The 15,806-nt window shown below is 45.8% G+C and overlaps 1 protein-coding gene and 1 pseudogene across 1 annotated transcript in view; one reads left to right on the top strand and one right to left on the bottom strand.

The window, feature by feature from the left end:
- The window catches only part of LOC115105670 (unconventional myosin-Ic-like), a 31,543-nt gene extending 18,008 nt beyond the window's left edge, over positions 1-13,535 (top strand). Inside the window, exons 10-31 of the mRNA XM_029627953.2 lie at positions 32-151; positions 271-356; positions 6,289-6,394; positions 6,542-6,622; positions 6,757-6,848; positions 7,001-7,095; positions 7,202-7,248; positions 7,451-7,531; positions 7,668-7,773; positions 7,847-7,964; positions 8,205-8,318; positions 8,437-8,513; positions 9,440-9,508; positions 9,725-9,969; positions 10,115-10,198; positions 10,989-11,082; positions 11,183-11,238; positions 11,528-11,663; positions 11,822-11,892; positions 12,005-12,102; positions 12,302-12,401; positions 12,653-13,535. Of these exons, the coding sequence (XP_029483813.1) occupies positions 32-151; positions 271-356; positions 6,289-6,394; positions 6,542-6,622; positions 6,757-6,848; positions 7,001-7,095; positions 7,202-7,248; positions 7,451-7,531; positions 7,668-7,773; positions 7,847-7,964; positions 8,205-8,318; positions 8,437-8,513; positions 9,440-9,508; positions 9,725-9,969; positions 10,115-10,198; positions 10,989-11,082; positions 11,183-11,238; positions 11,528-11,663; positions 11,822-11,892; positions 12,005-12,102; positions 12,302-12,401; positions 12,653-12,676 (2,100 nt within the window). The 3' untranslated portion in view covers positions 12,677-13,535. The remainder of the gene's footprint in view (positions 1-31; positions 152-270; positions 357-6,288; positions 6,395-6,541; positions 6,623-6,756; positions 6,849-7,000; positions 7,096-7,201; positions 7,249-7,450; positions 7,532-7,667; positions 7,774-7,846; positions 7,965-8,204; positions 8,319-8,436; positions 8,514-9,439; positions 9,509-9,724; positions 9,970-10,114; positions 10,199-10,988; positions 11,083-11,182; positions 11,239-11,527; positions 11,664-11,821; positions 11,893-12,004; positions 12,103-12,301; positions 12,402-12,652) is intronic.
- Positions 13,536-13,577: 42 nt separating this feature from the next.
- LOC115105671 (uncharacterized) lies at positions 13,578-15,583 on the bottom strand (annotated as a pseudogene).
- Between the last annotated feature and the right edge of the window lie 223 nt (positions 15,584-15,806).

Raw genomic sequence — 15,806 nt, 5'->3', positions numbered from 1 at the left:
TCACTAATATGTGTGTGTGTGTGTGTCCCAGATGATAAGCCCGTTGAGTTTTGAGCAGGCTGTGGCAGCCCGTGATGCCTTGGCCAAAGCGGTGTATGGCCGTGCCTTCACCTGGCTGGTGGAGAAGATCAACCAGTCTCTGGCATTCAAGGTCTCACACAAACATCACTCAGGATAGCTAGCTCATAGTTACTGCTCCTCTTTTTGCTAGCTACATAATGCTGCTTCCTACCTATAAAACTGAGTGTATTGTGTGCTGTCTATCTGCAGGATGATGTGTACAACAGCAGTAAGGGCTCATCATCAGTCATAGGACTGCTGGATATCTATGGCTTTGAGGTCTTCCAGCACAATAGGTACCAGAACAAATGTTAGCTCATTTATTCAGTGCATGAATATGTGTTGTATAGCAATGTGCTGTACATTATGTCATTGTTTGGCTATGACTCAATTCAAGAATCACTCACCGATCTTAAATGAGTTCTAAATGTCGACAAACCAGGTTTATGTTTTTCTCCAGGTCTCGTAAAATGTATCCTAAAGACCTGTGTATCTGTACTTTGAGAGGCGCCCAAATTGAGCTTGTCCCCCATTATAAGTATCTAACGTAAACTCACCCCATTTCGTACAAATGTGCGCAACCGCGACATTCAAACGAGGCTGCAAAGAAAACTAACGGGACTGTAGCGACTGTGTTGACTTCAAAATCTGAGGTGGGAACTAGGTTTCTATTCAAGCGTTGATCGACATGGTAATGGCTCTATAGTATTGGAGAAGAGTAGAAAAAACTGACCCTCCGTTACATCGGGACGTGTCATGTCGTAACGTACAGCACGCATAAAGCAACTATTTCTGTCTTACAATCTCTCTCCACCAGGTGTAGCACTTCTCTCATCGTTTAAAAACAAGAAATGGACAGTGGCGGGGGTAAGGGGGGATACGTCATCACTGTAAGCGATCATGACTTTCAAAGCTGCTGTTTACTTCTGAAGATCTCTTTATAGCACCGGCCCTAAAAACCTGATTCAAATTTGACACAAACCTTCAAATAGGTATGTAATTGTCACGCCCTGACCATAGAGAGCCCTTAGTTATGGTGTTGTAGGTCAGGGCGTGACTAGGGGGTGTTCTAGTTTTCCTATTTCTATGTTGGTGTACTTGGTATTTACATTTACATTTAAGTCATTTAGCAGACGCTCTTATCCAGAGCGACTTACAAATTGGTGCATTCACCTTATGACATCCAGTGGAACAGTAGTGCATCTAAATCTTTTAAGGGGGGTGAGAGGGATTACTTTATCCTATCCTAGGTATTCCTTAAAGAGGTGGGGTTTCAGGTGTCTCCGGAAGGTGGTGATTGACTCCGCTGTCCTGGCGTCGTGAGGGAGTTTGTTCCACCATTGGGGGGCCAGAGCAGCGAACAGTTTTGACTGGGCTGAGCGGGAACTGTACTTCCTCAGTGGTAGGGAGGCGAGCAGGCCAGAGGTGGATGAACGCAGTGCCCTTGTTTGGGTGTAGGGCCTGATCAGAGCCTGGAGGTACTGAGGTGCCGTTCCCCTCACAGCTCCGTAGGCAAGCACCATGGTCTTGTAGCGGATGCGAGCTTCAACAGGAAGCCAGTGGAGAGAGCGGAGGAGCGGGGTGACGTGAGAGAACTTGGGAAGGTTGAACACCAGACGGGCTGCGGCGTTCTGGATGAGTTGTAGGGGTTTAATGGCACAGGCAGGGAGCCCAGCCAACAGCGAGTTGCAGTAATCCAGACGGGAGATGACGAGTGCCTGGATTAGGACCTGCGCCGCTTCCTGTATGAGGCAGGGTCGTACTCTGCGGATGTTGTAGAGCATGAACCTACAGGAACGGGCCACCGCCTTGATGTTAGTTGAGAACGACAGGGTGTTGTCCAGGATCACGCCAAGGTTCTTAGCGCTCTGGGAGGAGGACACAATGGAGTTGTCAACCGTGATGGCGAGATCATGGAACGGGCAGTCCTTCCCCGGGAGGAAGAGCAGCTCCGTCTTGCCGAGGTTCAGCTTGAGGTGGTGATCCGTCATCCACACTGATATGTCTGCCAGACATGCAGAGATGCGATTCGCCACCTGATCATCAGAAGGGGGAAAGGAGAAGATGAATTTTGTGTCGTCTGCATAGCAATGATAGGAGAGACCATGTGAGGTTATGACAGAGCCAAGTGACTTGGTGTATAGCGAGAATAGGAGAGGGCCTAGAACAGAGCCCTGGGGGACACCAGTGGTGAGAGCACGTGGTGTGGAGACGGATTCTCGCCACGCCACCTGGTAGGAGCGACCTGTTAGGTAGGACGCAATCCAAGCGTGGGCCGCGCCGGAGATGCCCACAGTATCGAAGGATGGTTCACAGTATCGAAGGCAGCCGATAGGTCTAGAAGGATGAGAGCAGAGAGAGAGTTAGCTTTAGCAGTGCGGAGCGCCTCCGTGATACAGAGAAGAGCAGTCTCAGTTGAATGACTAGTCTTGAAACCTGACTGATTTGGATCAAGAAGGTCATTCTGAGAGAGATAGCGGGAGAGCTGGCCAAGGACGGCACGTTCAAGAGTTTTGGAGAGAAAAGAAAGAAGGGATACTGGTCTGTAGTTGTTGACATCGGAGGGATCGAGTGTAGGTTTTTTCAGAAGGGGTGCAACTCTCGCTCTCTTGAAGACGGAAGGGACGTAGCCAGCGGTCAGGGATGAGTTGATGAGCGAGGTGAGGTAAGGGAGAAGGTCTCCGGAAATGGTCTGGAGAAGAGAGGAGGGGATAGGGTCAAGCGGGCAGGTTGTTGGGCGGCCGGCCGTCACAAGACGCGAGATTTCATCTGGAGAGAGGGGGAGAAAGAGGTCAGAGCACAGGGTAGGGCAGTGTGAGCAGAACCAGCGGTGTCGTTTGACTTCGCAAACGAGGATCGGATGTCGTCGACCTTCTTTTCAAAATGGTTGACGAAGTCATCTGCAGAGAGGGAGGAGGGGGGGGAGGGGGAGGAGGATTCAGGAGGGAGGAGAAGGTTGCAAAGAGCTTCCTAGGGTTAGAGGCAGATGCTTGGAATTTAGAGTGGTAGAAAGTGGCTTTAGCAGCAGAGAGAGAAGAGGAAAATGTAGAGAGGAGGGAGTGAAAGGATGTCAGGTCCGCAGGGAGGCGAGTTTTCCTCCATTTCCGCCTGCCCGGAGCCCTGTGGTATGGTTCCCAACTAGAGTCCGCTGATTATCGTTGTCTCTGATTGGGGATCATACTTAAGTTCTCCATTGTTCCCACCTGGGTTGTGGGATATTATATGTGTCTGTGCTGGTAGCACCACTGAGGTTACGTTTTGTTGCTTGTTTATTTTTTTTGAAGTTTCACTGCAAATTAAGATGTGGAACTCAACACACGTTGCGCCTTGGTCCCGTTCTTATTACGAACGTGACAGTAATGACACATTATATAAACTCTTTATAGTGTTTTATTTACATTTTAGAGGCGATAAATTGGACAGATCGAGTGAAAAAAATCAGTTTTCCCACACATCTCCTCTCCTCACTATCACGCATTAGTTTCGCTTCCCCGCCATTTTTAAAAAGACATTGATAAACTGACAAAAAAATGAGAGTAAAGATTTGGTTTCCTGTATAGAAATAAATCATGTCTCACTTTTGAAAATAGGAGGAAGATTGTTCAGGCAACACTCCTCCCAGTAATTGACTATGGCAACTCAATCTACATGCACGCGCAGATTCTGTTTTAAAACCTGTTTAAAGTCTACCAGTCAGCCTTGTGTTTTATCACTAGAACGTATCACCACGTCTGTAATTTAAGTCCTGTCTGAATCTGCTATGTCGGTCATTTTTACATCGCAGAAGAGTAATAATTCCAGCCGCAAAACACCTACTGTTTTTCGACTAACTCCAAGGTCCTCTGATAATACTATTCCTGTGCGAATCGACATCCCTGTCTTTTGAAAATGAGTTTGACAGGTGTTGCCTGCAGTTTGAGCAACAAAACAATAATTGATTTGATAAATTGATGCTTTAAACGAAGTGCTGCGTATAGCGTATATATGAAGGTCTACATGTATGTGTCAACTTTCACAGTGAATGATTTTGTTTATACGTTTTGTGCCATTGAATTGAACATCGGCAATGCGTCAGTAAATACATATTGTTCCTATTTAATACAACCCTTGCGCCTAATAGATCGCAAAGCAGCATTACAACTGAGCTAAAGTTTTGGATTTACCAGTTCACTTTCTCATCCATAACCTAAAAACACATCTCAAGTGCAAGTGTGCTGTTTAGCTCACATCTGCAGGCTGGGGGCATTTAGGACGTCTTCTACTGCGGATCGCTAAAATATCTTATTGATTATGATCACATTTCCGCAATTAAAATATTATGGCGACACTATACCGAAGATGGTTTTGTATGTTTTAGAAACTTGGGAGCCAAGCTCGAGTTATCAGTGTAGCCTGTTCACCTGGACATGTTGATCTACAGTGCCTTCGGAAAGTATTCATACCCCTCGATTTATTCCACATTTTGTTGCGTTACAGACAGTATTAAACATATTTACCTCATCCATCTACACATAATACCCCAAATTGAAAACATGTTTTTTAGACATTTTTGCAAATTTATTAAAAATAAGAAACAGATATCTTATTTACATAAATATTCAGACCCTTTGCTATGAGACTCGAAATTGAGCTCAGGTGCATCCTGTTTCCATTGATCATCCTTGAGATGTTTCTACTACTTGATTGGAGTCCACCTGTGGTAAATTCAATTGATTGGACATGATTTGGAAAGGCACACACCTGTAAGGTTCCACAGTTCACAGTGCATGTCAGAGCAAAAACCAAGCCATGGGGTCGAAGGAATTGTCCGTAGAGCTCCGAAACAGTTTTGTGTCGAGGCACAGATCTGGGGACGGGTACCAAAACATTTCTGCAGAATTGAAGGTCCCCAAGAACACAGTGGCTTTCATCATTCTTAAATGGGAGAAGTTTAGAACCACCAAGAATCTTGCTATAGCTGGTCACTCGGTCAAACTGAGAAATCGGGGGAGGAGGGCCTTGATCAGGGAGGTGACCAAGAATCGGATGGTCACTCTGACAGAGCTCCAGAGTTCCTCTGTGGAGATGGGAGAACCTTCCAGAAGGACAACCATCTCGGCAGCACTCCATCAATCAGGCCTTTATGGTAGAGTGCCAGACATTAGCCACTCCTCAGTAAATTGGCACGACAGCCCACTTAGAGTTTGCCAAAAGGCACCTAAAGACTCTCAAACCATGATAAACAAGATTCTCTGGTCTGATGAAACCAAGATTGAACTCTTTGGCCTGAATGCCAAGCTTCACATCTGGAGGAAACCTGGCACCATCCCTACAGTGAAGCATGGTGCTGGTAGCATCATGCTGTGTGGATGTTTTTCAATGGCAGGGACTGGGAGACTAGTCAGGATCGAGGCAAATATGAACTGAGCAAAGTACAGAGAGATCCTTGATGAAAGCCTGCTCCAGAGTGCTCAGGACCTCAGACTGGGGTGAAGGTTCACCTTCCAACAGGACAACGACCCTAAGCACTCAGCCAAGACAACACAGGAGTGGCTTCGGGTCTCTGAATGTCCTTGAGTGACCCAGCTAGAGCCCGAACTTGAATCCAGTCTAACATCTCTGGAGATACCTGAAAATAGCTGTGGAGCAACTCTCTTCATCCAACCTGACAGAGCTTGAGAGGATCTGTAGAGAATAATGGGAGAAACTCCCCAAATACAGGTGTGCCAAACTTTGTAGTGACATACCCAAGAAGACTCGAGGCTGTAATCGCTGCCAAATGTGCTTCAACAAAGTACTGAGTAAAGGGTTGAATACTTGTGTAAATGGCATATTTCAGATATTTTCTAAAATGTTCTAAAAAACAGTTTTTGCTTCGTCATTATGAGGTATTGTGTGTAGATAAATGAGGGGAAAATCTATGTAATCAATTTTTGAATAAGACTGTAACGTAACAAAATTTGGAAAAAGTCAAGGGGTCTGAATACTTTCTGAATGCACTGTATATTTGTTTCTACTGCCCTTTTTGAATGTAATATAATTTATTTGAAGCGCTGTAACTAATTTTGTGGTGATCATGCTTAAATTTGTTGCTCACATTGCTTGAACTGTGGTTCTCAGAGCACCGTTGGAAATGAGACCCTGTTATCAATGGGTTCCCCTGGTTAAATAAAGGTTAATAAATAAATAAAAAAACATTGTAGCACAGTTGTTTTGTGCCATTTCTTTACCCTAACCATCTCCCTGTAGTTTTGAGCAGTTCTGCATCAACTATTGCAATGAGAAGCTGCATCAGCTGTTCATTGAGCTCACCCTCAAGTCTGAGCAGGAGGAGTACGAGGCAGAGGGCATCACTGTGAGTCAGGGAGGGTCGAGGGTTACTCAGAGAGAGAGAGGGGTGTTTTCATTCAAATAGACAAAACAAGAATTGAGGTATACTAAGAAAAACATATTGTCATGTAGTGATAAAGGTGTAGTTCGGTAATGATACTGTATATTTCAGTGGGAACCGGTGAAGTACTTCGACAACAAGATCATCTGTGACCTGGTAGAGGGAAAGCACAAAGGCTTGATCTCCATCCTGGTGAGAATGACTGACATTCACTTCAGTTTAGTAGTGTTTCTGACTCACTTTAACCTTTCACCTCTCTCTAATATCGCTCTCCTTCTGTCCTCTCCCTGTCTCTAGTTGAATGTTAAGGTATAAATGTGTTTTAGGATGAGGAGTGTTTGAGACCAGGGGAGCCCAGCGATATCTCCTTCCTCGAGAAGCTTGAGGACACTTTGGGAGGCCATGCCCATTTTGTCACGTGAGTCTCTTTTACACACACACACACATGCACAAAACACATGGGTGCCTTCACAGTTTGTTTGTGTATTTGCACCATGTTCCAAATATGTTTTTGTGTGTATATTTGTGGTTCTGTATCTAAGATATGATTTGTCTCTGTATACATGTCAGTCACAAGTTGTCGAATGGGAAGACTCGCAAGGCAGTGAGCAGAGAGGAGTTCAAACTGATTCATTACGCAGGAGAGGTCAACTACAGTGTCAATGGTGAGCTAGCTAATCAATCTGGTAATAGTGTAATTGCAGACAATAATTAACTGATTTCATCCTCACATATACTGTTTGTAATATTTTGTGTTCATCTGCATCAAAGGGTTTCTGGACAAGAACAAGGACCTTCTCTACAGAAACCTGAAAGAGGCGAGGCTGGATAAACAATAGAGAAATGAGAACACACAGACCACACACTCACACTCACCTCACAATTACTACAGGTTTCCCATGATCTCGCTCAGAATTCCCACACATGGTTTATGTGTGTGCACTACAGTAGGTATAGAGTGTAGCGGATGTTTTGGTGTGTTGTGTTTACATGGTTCTGTGGTGTGCTTTCTCTGTCCAGGTCATATGCCAGTCAAATAACCAGGTTCTGAGTCAGTGCTTCCACAGAGAGGAAGTGACTGACCAAAAACGCCCAGAAACGGTGAGACACACACACACACACACACACACACACACACACACACACACACACACACACACACACACACACACACACACACACACACACACACACACACACACAGTCTGATATGTCACCTCTCTGCTTCCCTCTGTAGGCTGCCACTCAGTTTAAGAACAGCCTGGCCAAACTTATAGAGATACTGATGTCCAAGGAGCCATCCTATGTGCGCTGTATCAAACCCAACGATGCCAAGCAGTCAGGTAATCATACACCCTGTGAAGTCAATCAGTCCAATCAATCAATCAGTCAATTAAATATTCTCACTCTCCCCAGGGAGGTTTGATGAGGCTCTAGTCAGACACCAGGTCAAGTATCTGGGTCTGATGGAGAACCTGAGGGTCAGGAGAGCTGGGTTTGCCTACCGCCGACACTACGAAACCTTCCTACAGAGGTCTGTGTGTGCGTGTGTGTCTATATTATGCCACTATGTTTACATGTTTCTATACCCACAGTTTCTGTATTAACTATATAAATTTCTGTAACCACAGTTTCTAGATTAATTATATACATTTCTGTAACCACAGTTTCTATATTAACTATATACATTTCTATACCCACAGTTTCTGTATTAACTATATACATTTCTGTAACCACAGTTTCTATGTTAACTATATACATTCTGTAACCACAGGTACAAGTCTCTGTGTCCCGGGACGTGGCCTAACTGGCAGGGCAGACTGGCTGATGGAGTAGCCACTCTGGTCCAACACCTGGGCTACAAACCAGAGGAATACAAACTGGGCAAGTAGGTACACAGAGATAGAGAGGGGAGGGAGGGAAGTAAAGGGGACATACATTTCCCTTAGTCATGTTGTGAGGAGAAACATGAGACAGTATGTTGTTGATGTATAATCTCTTTGCAGGACCAAGATCTTCATCCGCTTCCCTAAGACTCTGTTCAGCACTGAAGATTCCCTGGAAGCCAGGAGGCCTGCCCTCGGTGAGACTATACAGCAGGGAAGATGATGACAAGGCCATTTTGGGGGAATTAATATAATTAGCTAGGAGAATAACACAGATCATGATAAACAGCAGAGTAGCAGTAGCAGTGGAAAACTGTCCACTTGGTCAACTAACCAGCAGCATGAGGATGGATAATACAGTAAGTTAATGTAATTATACTGAACAAAAATATAAACACAACTTGCAACAATTTCAAAGATTTTACTGAGTTACTGTTCATATAAGGAAATTAGTCAATTGAAATGAATGAATTAGGCCCTAATCTATGGATGTCACATGACTGGGCAGTGGTGCAGCCATGGCACCCACCCACATAGGGAGCCAGGCCCAGCCAATCAGAAAGAGTTTATCCCCACAAAATGGCTTCATTACAGACAGAAATAGATCAGAACCCCCTCAGACAATTCCGCAGGTGAAGAAGCCAGATGTGAATGTTCTGGGCTGTCATGGTTTCAGGTGGTCAGCGGATGTGAGGCCGATTGGAAGCAGTTTATGGTAGGGAAATTAACATTAAATTCTCTGGCAACAACTCTGTTGGACATTCCTGCAGTCAACATGCCAATTGCGTGCTCCCTCAAAACTTGTGGCATTGTGTTGTGTGAGAAAACTGCACATTTTAAAGTGGCCTTTTCTTGTCCGAAGCACAAGATGCGATGCACCTGTGTAATGATCACACTGTTTAATCAGCTTCTTGATATGCCACACCTGTCAGGTGGAATGGAATATCTTGGCAAAGGAGAAATACTCACTAACACTAACAAATGTGTGCACAATTTTATTTGAATGAAACATGGGACCAACACTTTACATGTTGCATTTATATTTTGGTTCAGTGTAGGATCCAATTAAACATTTCCGTTCTGTGGTCCATTTGGTCTCCTCTGTTCCTGTTCTCTGCTCTAGTTCTCACCCTACAGACCTCATGGAGGGGTTACAGAGAGAGGGCCAAGTACCTCCGCATCAGACAGGCAGGTGAGGGATCAAAGAGCTCACACTATTTCTCTGCTTCTCAATTACTGCTTCCTGAAGCAGTTACTCTGTAGCCACTTTCTTGACATCTGCTGAACCTATGAATGAAGTAATGCAAAGGATATTACTTTGTTGTTTGTTCTTTTGAGCTCTGCACAGTTGTAGCTTGTTGTGGTGTGTCTGTGACATGACTGATTGTGTCATCTATCCATCTATTAGTCATAGTGATCCAATCTGCGTGGAGAGGGATGATATCCCGTCAGAAGGCCAGGCGTCGCAGACACGCTGTGGACATCATACGCAAGTTCATCAAAGGCTTCATCTACCGCCACTATGAGCGCTGTCCAGAAAACGAGTACTTCCTGGACCATCAGCGTTTCTCCTTCCTGATGATGCTGTTTAGGAACCCACCTAAGAGTGTCCTGGACAAAAGCTGGCCCATCCCCCCACCTTGCCTCACTAAGGTACTGCAACCAGCCCAACAACACTTCACACAAAACTCACTGAGAGACATTAAGCGTAAGCCAAGAGGTGATGGTGAAATGCATCTGATTGTTGTACATTCAATGTGTCAATGTTTTATTTGTATCTGTTCCGATGTCTGTGTAGGCGTCAGAGCACCTGTGCAGGCTGTGTATGCGGAACATGATGCGGGCCTACTGCAGGAGGATCCAGCCAGAGTGGAAGAAACAGGTAGGCTACTCTACTGTCTGTTACTGTCACTCACCTGACAGGAACACATAGAAAGGATATTTCTATTTTTTATTTTATTTTTGAATTTTACCCCCTTTTCGTGGTATCCAATTGTTAGTAATTACTATCTTGTCTCATCGCTACAACTCCCGTATGGGCTCGGGAGAGACGAAGGTCGAAAGCCATGCGTCCTCCGAAACACAACCCAACCAAGCCAACTGCTTCTTAACACAGCGCGCATCCAACCCGGAAGCCAGCCGCACCAATGTGTCGGGGGAAACACTGTGCACCTGGCAATTTTGGTTAGCGTGCACTGCGCCCGGCCCGCCACAGGAGTCGCTGGTGCGCGATGAGACAAGGATATCCCTGCCTGCCAAACCTCCCCTAACCCGGATGACGCTATGGCAATTGTGCGTCGCCCCACGGACCTCCCGGTCACGGTCGGCTGCGACAGAGCCTGGGTGCGAACCCAGAGTTCTCGGGAGGCACAAAAAAAAGAGAAAAAAAAGAAAGGATATTTCTGTCCTCTTTCTATTCGTTTTTTAAATCTCACACACTCTCTCTGTATCTCTCGCTCTGTGTGTCTCTCTGTCTGTGTGTCTCTCTGTCTGTGTGTCTCTCTGTATGTGTGTCTCTCTGTCTGTGTATCTCTCTCTCTCTGTGTCTCTCTGTCTCTGTGTCTCTCTGTCTCTGTGTCTCTCTGTCTCTGTCCACATTTCTCCATTCTTTCTCCCTCTGTCTCTCTCTGCAACCTCACTCTACAGGCATCTCTTCTGTCCTCTTTCTATAGATGGAGCAGAAGGTGGTAGCCAGTCAGATATTCAAGGACCAGAAGGACAGCTATCCCCAGAGTGTCCCTAAGCTGTTTGTGGCCTCCAGACTAAGTAGGGTCCACTCACTAACACAGTGTGCACACACTTCCAAACTTCACAGACCACGTAATTGACAACCACACCACTGACAAATGTTCTGTCCTGTATACAGACAGTGAGGAGTTCAACCTGAAAGTGATACAGACTCTGGGCAATGACAAAGTGAAGGTGAGTAATATGATATTGTAATACTATCCCCCTGTAGTGTTTGCGACCCCTGTCTCACCTCTGTCACTCTGCTGTTGTTGGCTGAGTAATTTAATCCTGCTAATTGTCTGTTTGCTGTGTACATCCTCTTTACATTGTCATGCATTGCTTTGAATCTAATTGATACAGTTAGACTTAGAACTTTGGGTTTTTATGTCAACCCCTCCCTCTTTCTGTGTCTCTCCCTCTCTCTCTGTCATTCTCTCTCTTTCTCTCTCAATCCCCCTCTTTTTCTATCTGTCTGTGTCAGTATGGAATTGCGGTGACTAAGTATGATAGGAGGGGTTACAAGGCACGGCCTCGCCAGCTGCTCCTCACCTCCTCCTTCGCCATGCTGGTGGCCGAAGCCAAGCTGAAGCAGAGGATCGACTATGCAACCCTGAGGAGTGAGTCTCTCCTGGGGGCCATAGGGGATTGAGGGGCTAGGGGTGGTCGGTCAGGGGGGGTGTAACCTTGGTTACGAGGTAGTTGTAGTGTATGTGTCCAGTGTATAACACGGTTCTAACACGTATAACACGGTATAACACGGTTCTTCTCTTTCCAGGCATCTCTGTGAGTTCTCTCAGTGATGGGTTCATGGTTCTCCACGTGCCCAGTGAGGACAACAAGCAAAAGGTAACAGGATGATCTCATCCTGGTTATTCTATCTAGCATTTGTCATGGCGACTTACTGCCATGGTGCCATAAAGTACAGTACCTAACCTCTGACCCCTTGTCTACCCTGTAGAGTGATGTGGTGCTCCAGTGTGATCATTTGATCGAGGTGGTGACGAAGCTGGCCACTATGGCGGACAAGAAGATCAAGGTCAACATGAGCCAGGACAGGTGAGTTTGGCTCCTCTGATCATCTGGACACTGGATATCTTCTTCAGAGTATCTTTGAGAGCCTGCTGACATTTGTCAACCCATTCCAACTGTCATCCACTGTTAGTGATCATGATAGTTTTCTCTTTTATCCCCTCTCACCCCCTACCCCTTCCCTCCTTTCCTCTGGTCCTCTCCTCCTGTCTGTTCCTGTGTGCAGTATTACATTTGCAGTGGCTCGGGGGAAAGAGGGAGTCATTGACTTCACCAGTGGACCAGAGCTGAAGGTGGCCAAATGCAAGAAAGGACACCTGCTAGTGGTGAGTAAGGGGACGGAAGAGACACATTATTATGAGGACAGCAGGGCTGAGGAAAGGAGGATGAGAAAGGGGGATAGAGGAGAAGAGAGGACTTGTAGATGGAGCATGAGGAGGACTGGGATTGTAAAATGGAAAGCAGTAGTTTAAAGATAGCCACCTCTTTCATCTTTATATTTTCATTGGAAGTTTTGACCAATAATCCACATTAGGTAATAACAATGACGCCATTTGTGAATTGACTTGTTTTGCAGACGGCTCCTAAACTCAACCCATGATGATGATGGGAAGTAATAACCGCCTCGCTGTAATCCACAGCGAACCAATCATCCCATAGGATGATTTCCTGCCATAGCCAATCAGATTATAGCCACACAGAAGTTGTTTTTCTTCTTTAAATGTGAGACAATAGCCATACACTCACTGCAAAAAATATAATGATTATTTTCTCTTTTAACACAATTGCACTTATTAATCTACATTTATATAGTTATTGATTTAGTTACTGACGACATTTCATATATAATGGAATCAGAGGTTTTGCCGGCATTCATAATACTTTGATGTTTATTAGCAATAGTCGTATTAAATGAAACCACACATTTGAAATCTTATGCTTCATCTTTATTTTGTAGTCCTGTTTACAATATATTAGCTCTTGTATGTAATACAAATACAAAACAATATTTATATTTCCATAGTAACAACAATAAACAGCATTTTCAAATAAATAAGTAATAAATAAGTCAATAAATAGGCAAATAGGCATTGAAGTCAGTGAGGGCTGTGGAAAAAGGGGATGTTGTGTTTCTCAGCACTCTTCCGGTTCTCGGCTGTTAGTCAGAGAGAGTGAGAGACAGAAAAGATGGAAACTCAGGGAGAAACCCAGAGGAGAGTAAGGCTGTACAACTTACAGTAATACTACATGTAAACCTGATTTCTGTCTAACAAAGTGAACAGCGCATCTCTCACACGATGAGAAATCATGATCTTAGGATAAATACCAGAAATCTCCATTGAAGTCTTTCTGTCAAAAGCAATACTGAATTATTTATAAATATGAATATCATTATTATTGGTATTAGCTGTATTAACTTGTTACTGCTGAAATAAACTGTGTGCATTGACAACATAAAATACTGTTGTGTTATGATTCATAACAATACGTAAATTCTCACATCCAATAATATCCCTCGTCCACAAAATAAGTTAAAAGCCACTCTGACCACAACTTTTCCAGGCTAGTGCAGTACTATTACGCATTATGAATATGAATCCATGCACACCGTGTTTATCTGCCATTGGGCTGGGCGCTTGGAGGACCACTGTGTTTATCTGCCATTGGGCTGGGCGCTTGGAGGACCACCGTGTTTATCTGCCATTGGGCTGGGCGCTTGGAGGACCACTGTGTTTATCTGCCATTGGGCTGGGCGCTTGGAGGACTACTGTGTTTATTTGCCATTGGGCTGGGCGCTTGGAGGACCACTGTGTTTATCTGCCATTGGGCTGGGCGCTTGGAGGACCACTGTGTTTGGTCTTCAGGAGGATGAAGTCTCTGGCCAGCTTGGTGAGGTAGCGCTCCAGGTCCCTGAGGATGATGTAGCCCTCAAGGCGGCTGGTCCACAGGGACTTTGATGGGGCCTGGTGGCTGGAGGAAGGGCTCACTGGACGGGTCAGGGCTGGGGGAGAGGTGGGGCTCACTGGACGGGTCAGGGCTGGGGGAGAGGTGGGGCTCACTGGACGGGTCAGGGCTGGGGGAGAGGTGGGGCTCACTGGACGGTTCAGGGCTGGGGGAGGGTGGGGGCTGGGGGAGAGGTGGGGCTCACTGGACGGGTCAGGGCTGGGGGAGAGGTGGGGCTCACTGGACGGGTCAGGGCTGGGGAGAGGTGGGGCTCACTGGACGGGGGCTGGGGGAGAGGTGGGGCTCACTGGAGGGTCAGGGCTGGGGGAGAGGTGGGGCTCACTGGACGGGTCAGGGCTGGGGGAGAGGTGGGGCTCACTGGACGGGTCAGGGCTGGGGGAGAGGTGGGGCTCACTGGACGGTTCAGGGCTGGGGGAGAGGTGGGGCTCACTGGACGGGTCAGGGCTGGGGGAGAGGTGGGGCTCACACGGGAACTGTTCACACACCTCAACTGTAAAGACCACAGAGAGGTTTATCAGACTGAGCTCGTAACAATATTCTCCTCACGTTGGATATACGGTAGCTGCTGAGTGATGGGTAGCTATGTGAACACCTAATTTAGTGTGGAAAGACCATAAGTATACACACAATGTGTGAACACATCAAATATGTATCTGTGCATGTGTTCGTTCATTCATTTATATGGTGGGCATTGTACCTGAAAGTTGACTTTTGTCATGAGATCCCGCAGGTCTGTCTGAATGCGGTGTATACCCTGTGGTATGGTGGTTTTAGCCTTCCCCCTTGTCCCCATCCAGTGGGCTGCTCTCTGTTCCACCTTATCCACCTCCATCTCCTTTCTCTTCATATCCAGGTGAGCCCAGAAAGTGTGCAGGGCTTGAGAGGCAGCACTCAGACGCTCCCAGTCCTGTACAGATCGTAACATTATACACAATGTCCCTCCTGCTCCATCGTACCTTTTTAAAGCATTAAACCACCACAGGTTAACAGTGATTCATAAACGGGTCACACAACAAACACAAACCTTCATCTGAAGCCAGTGGTAGAAGTCTGTAGAGAGTGATGGTAAGGTCTGTAACTCCAGATCTTTGTCCTCAAACTGCTTGTCATCCAACAGCTCCTCTTTCTGACAAGACAAATGAGGGTACATTATGATAACAGCCTGTAGTAGGTGAGGATAGCTGTTGTCTCTGGGTGTACAAGTGCTAGCAGACTAGCCACCAGTAACAGAGGAATAACAGAGGAGTTAACTCACATATCTCATGAGCAGCTGCTGAACCCGGGCATGGGTGCACCTGGTAGATTTGAGGGAGTATGAGTAGGCCTGGAGTAGGCCTGGAGTGGAAGCACCACATGGGTACACACAGCTCAGGGTGAGGAAGAACAGGGAAAACAGAACACACCACCAAACAGCCATCTGGAAGAGTCAGGGAGAGGATGAATATATGCTGAACTGCACAATCATGTCAACATTTATTTTAATCAATATTCATTACATGTTGGCTACTTGTGGAACTCTCTGTAATGGCTCTATTCAATCTGTATTGCAGACGTTCAGCTTTATAGCGTGATTGAAATGTAAAGGCAATGTTCTGGCTCTAATGGAGACACAGATGGTAAACGCTACATATTTCGGCTCAATAGGAAATTACCTTTACATTTCTATAGCGCAATCTGTAACGCTTCAGCAATACAAATTGTAGATCCTTGACAATCTATTACATAATCTATGACCTACTATGGAAAACTGTAGAATTTGACAAGCT

Source organism: Oncorhynchus nerka, linkage group LG22 (genome assembly GCF_034236695.1).
Source record: "Oncorhynchus nerka isolate Pitt River linkage group LG22, Oner_Uvic_2.0, whole genome shotgun sequence".
NCBI classification, from domain to species: Eukaryota; Metazoa; Chordata; class Actinopteri; order Salmoniformes; family Salmonidae; genus Oncorhynchus; species Oncorhynchus nerka.
The sequence above is the reverse complement of the archived record's forward strand: the minus strand, read 5'-3'. Positions and strand labels throughout refer to the sequence as shown.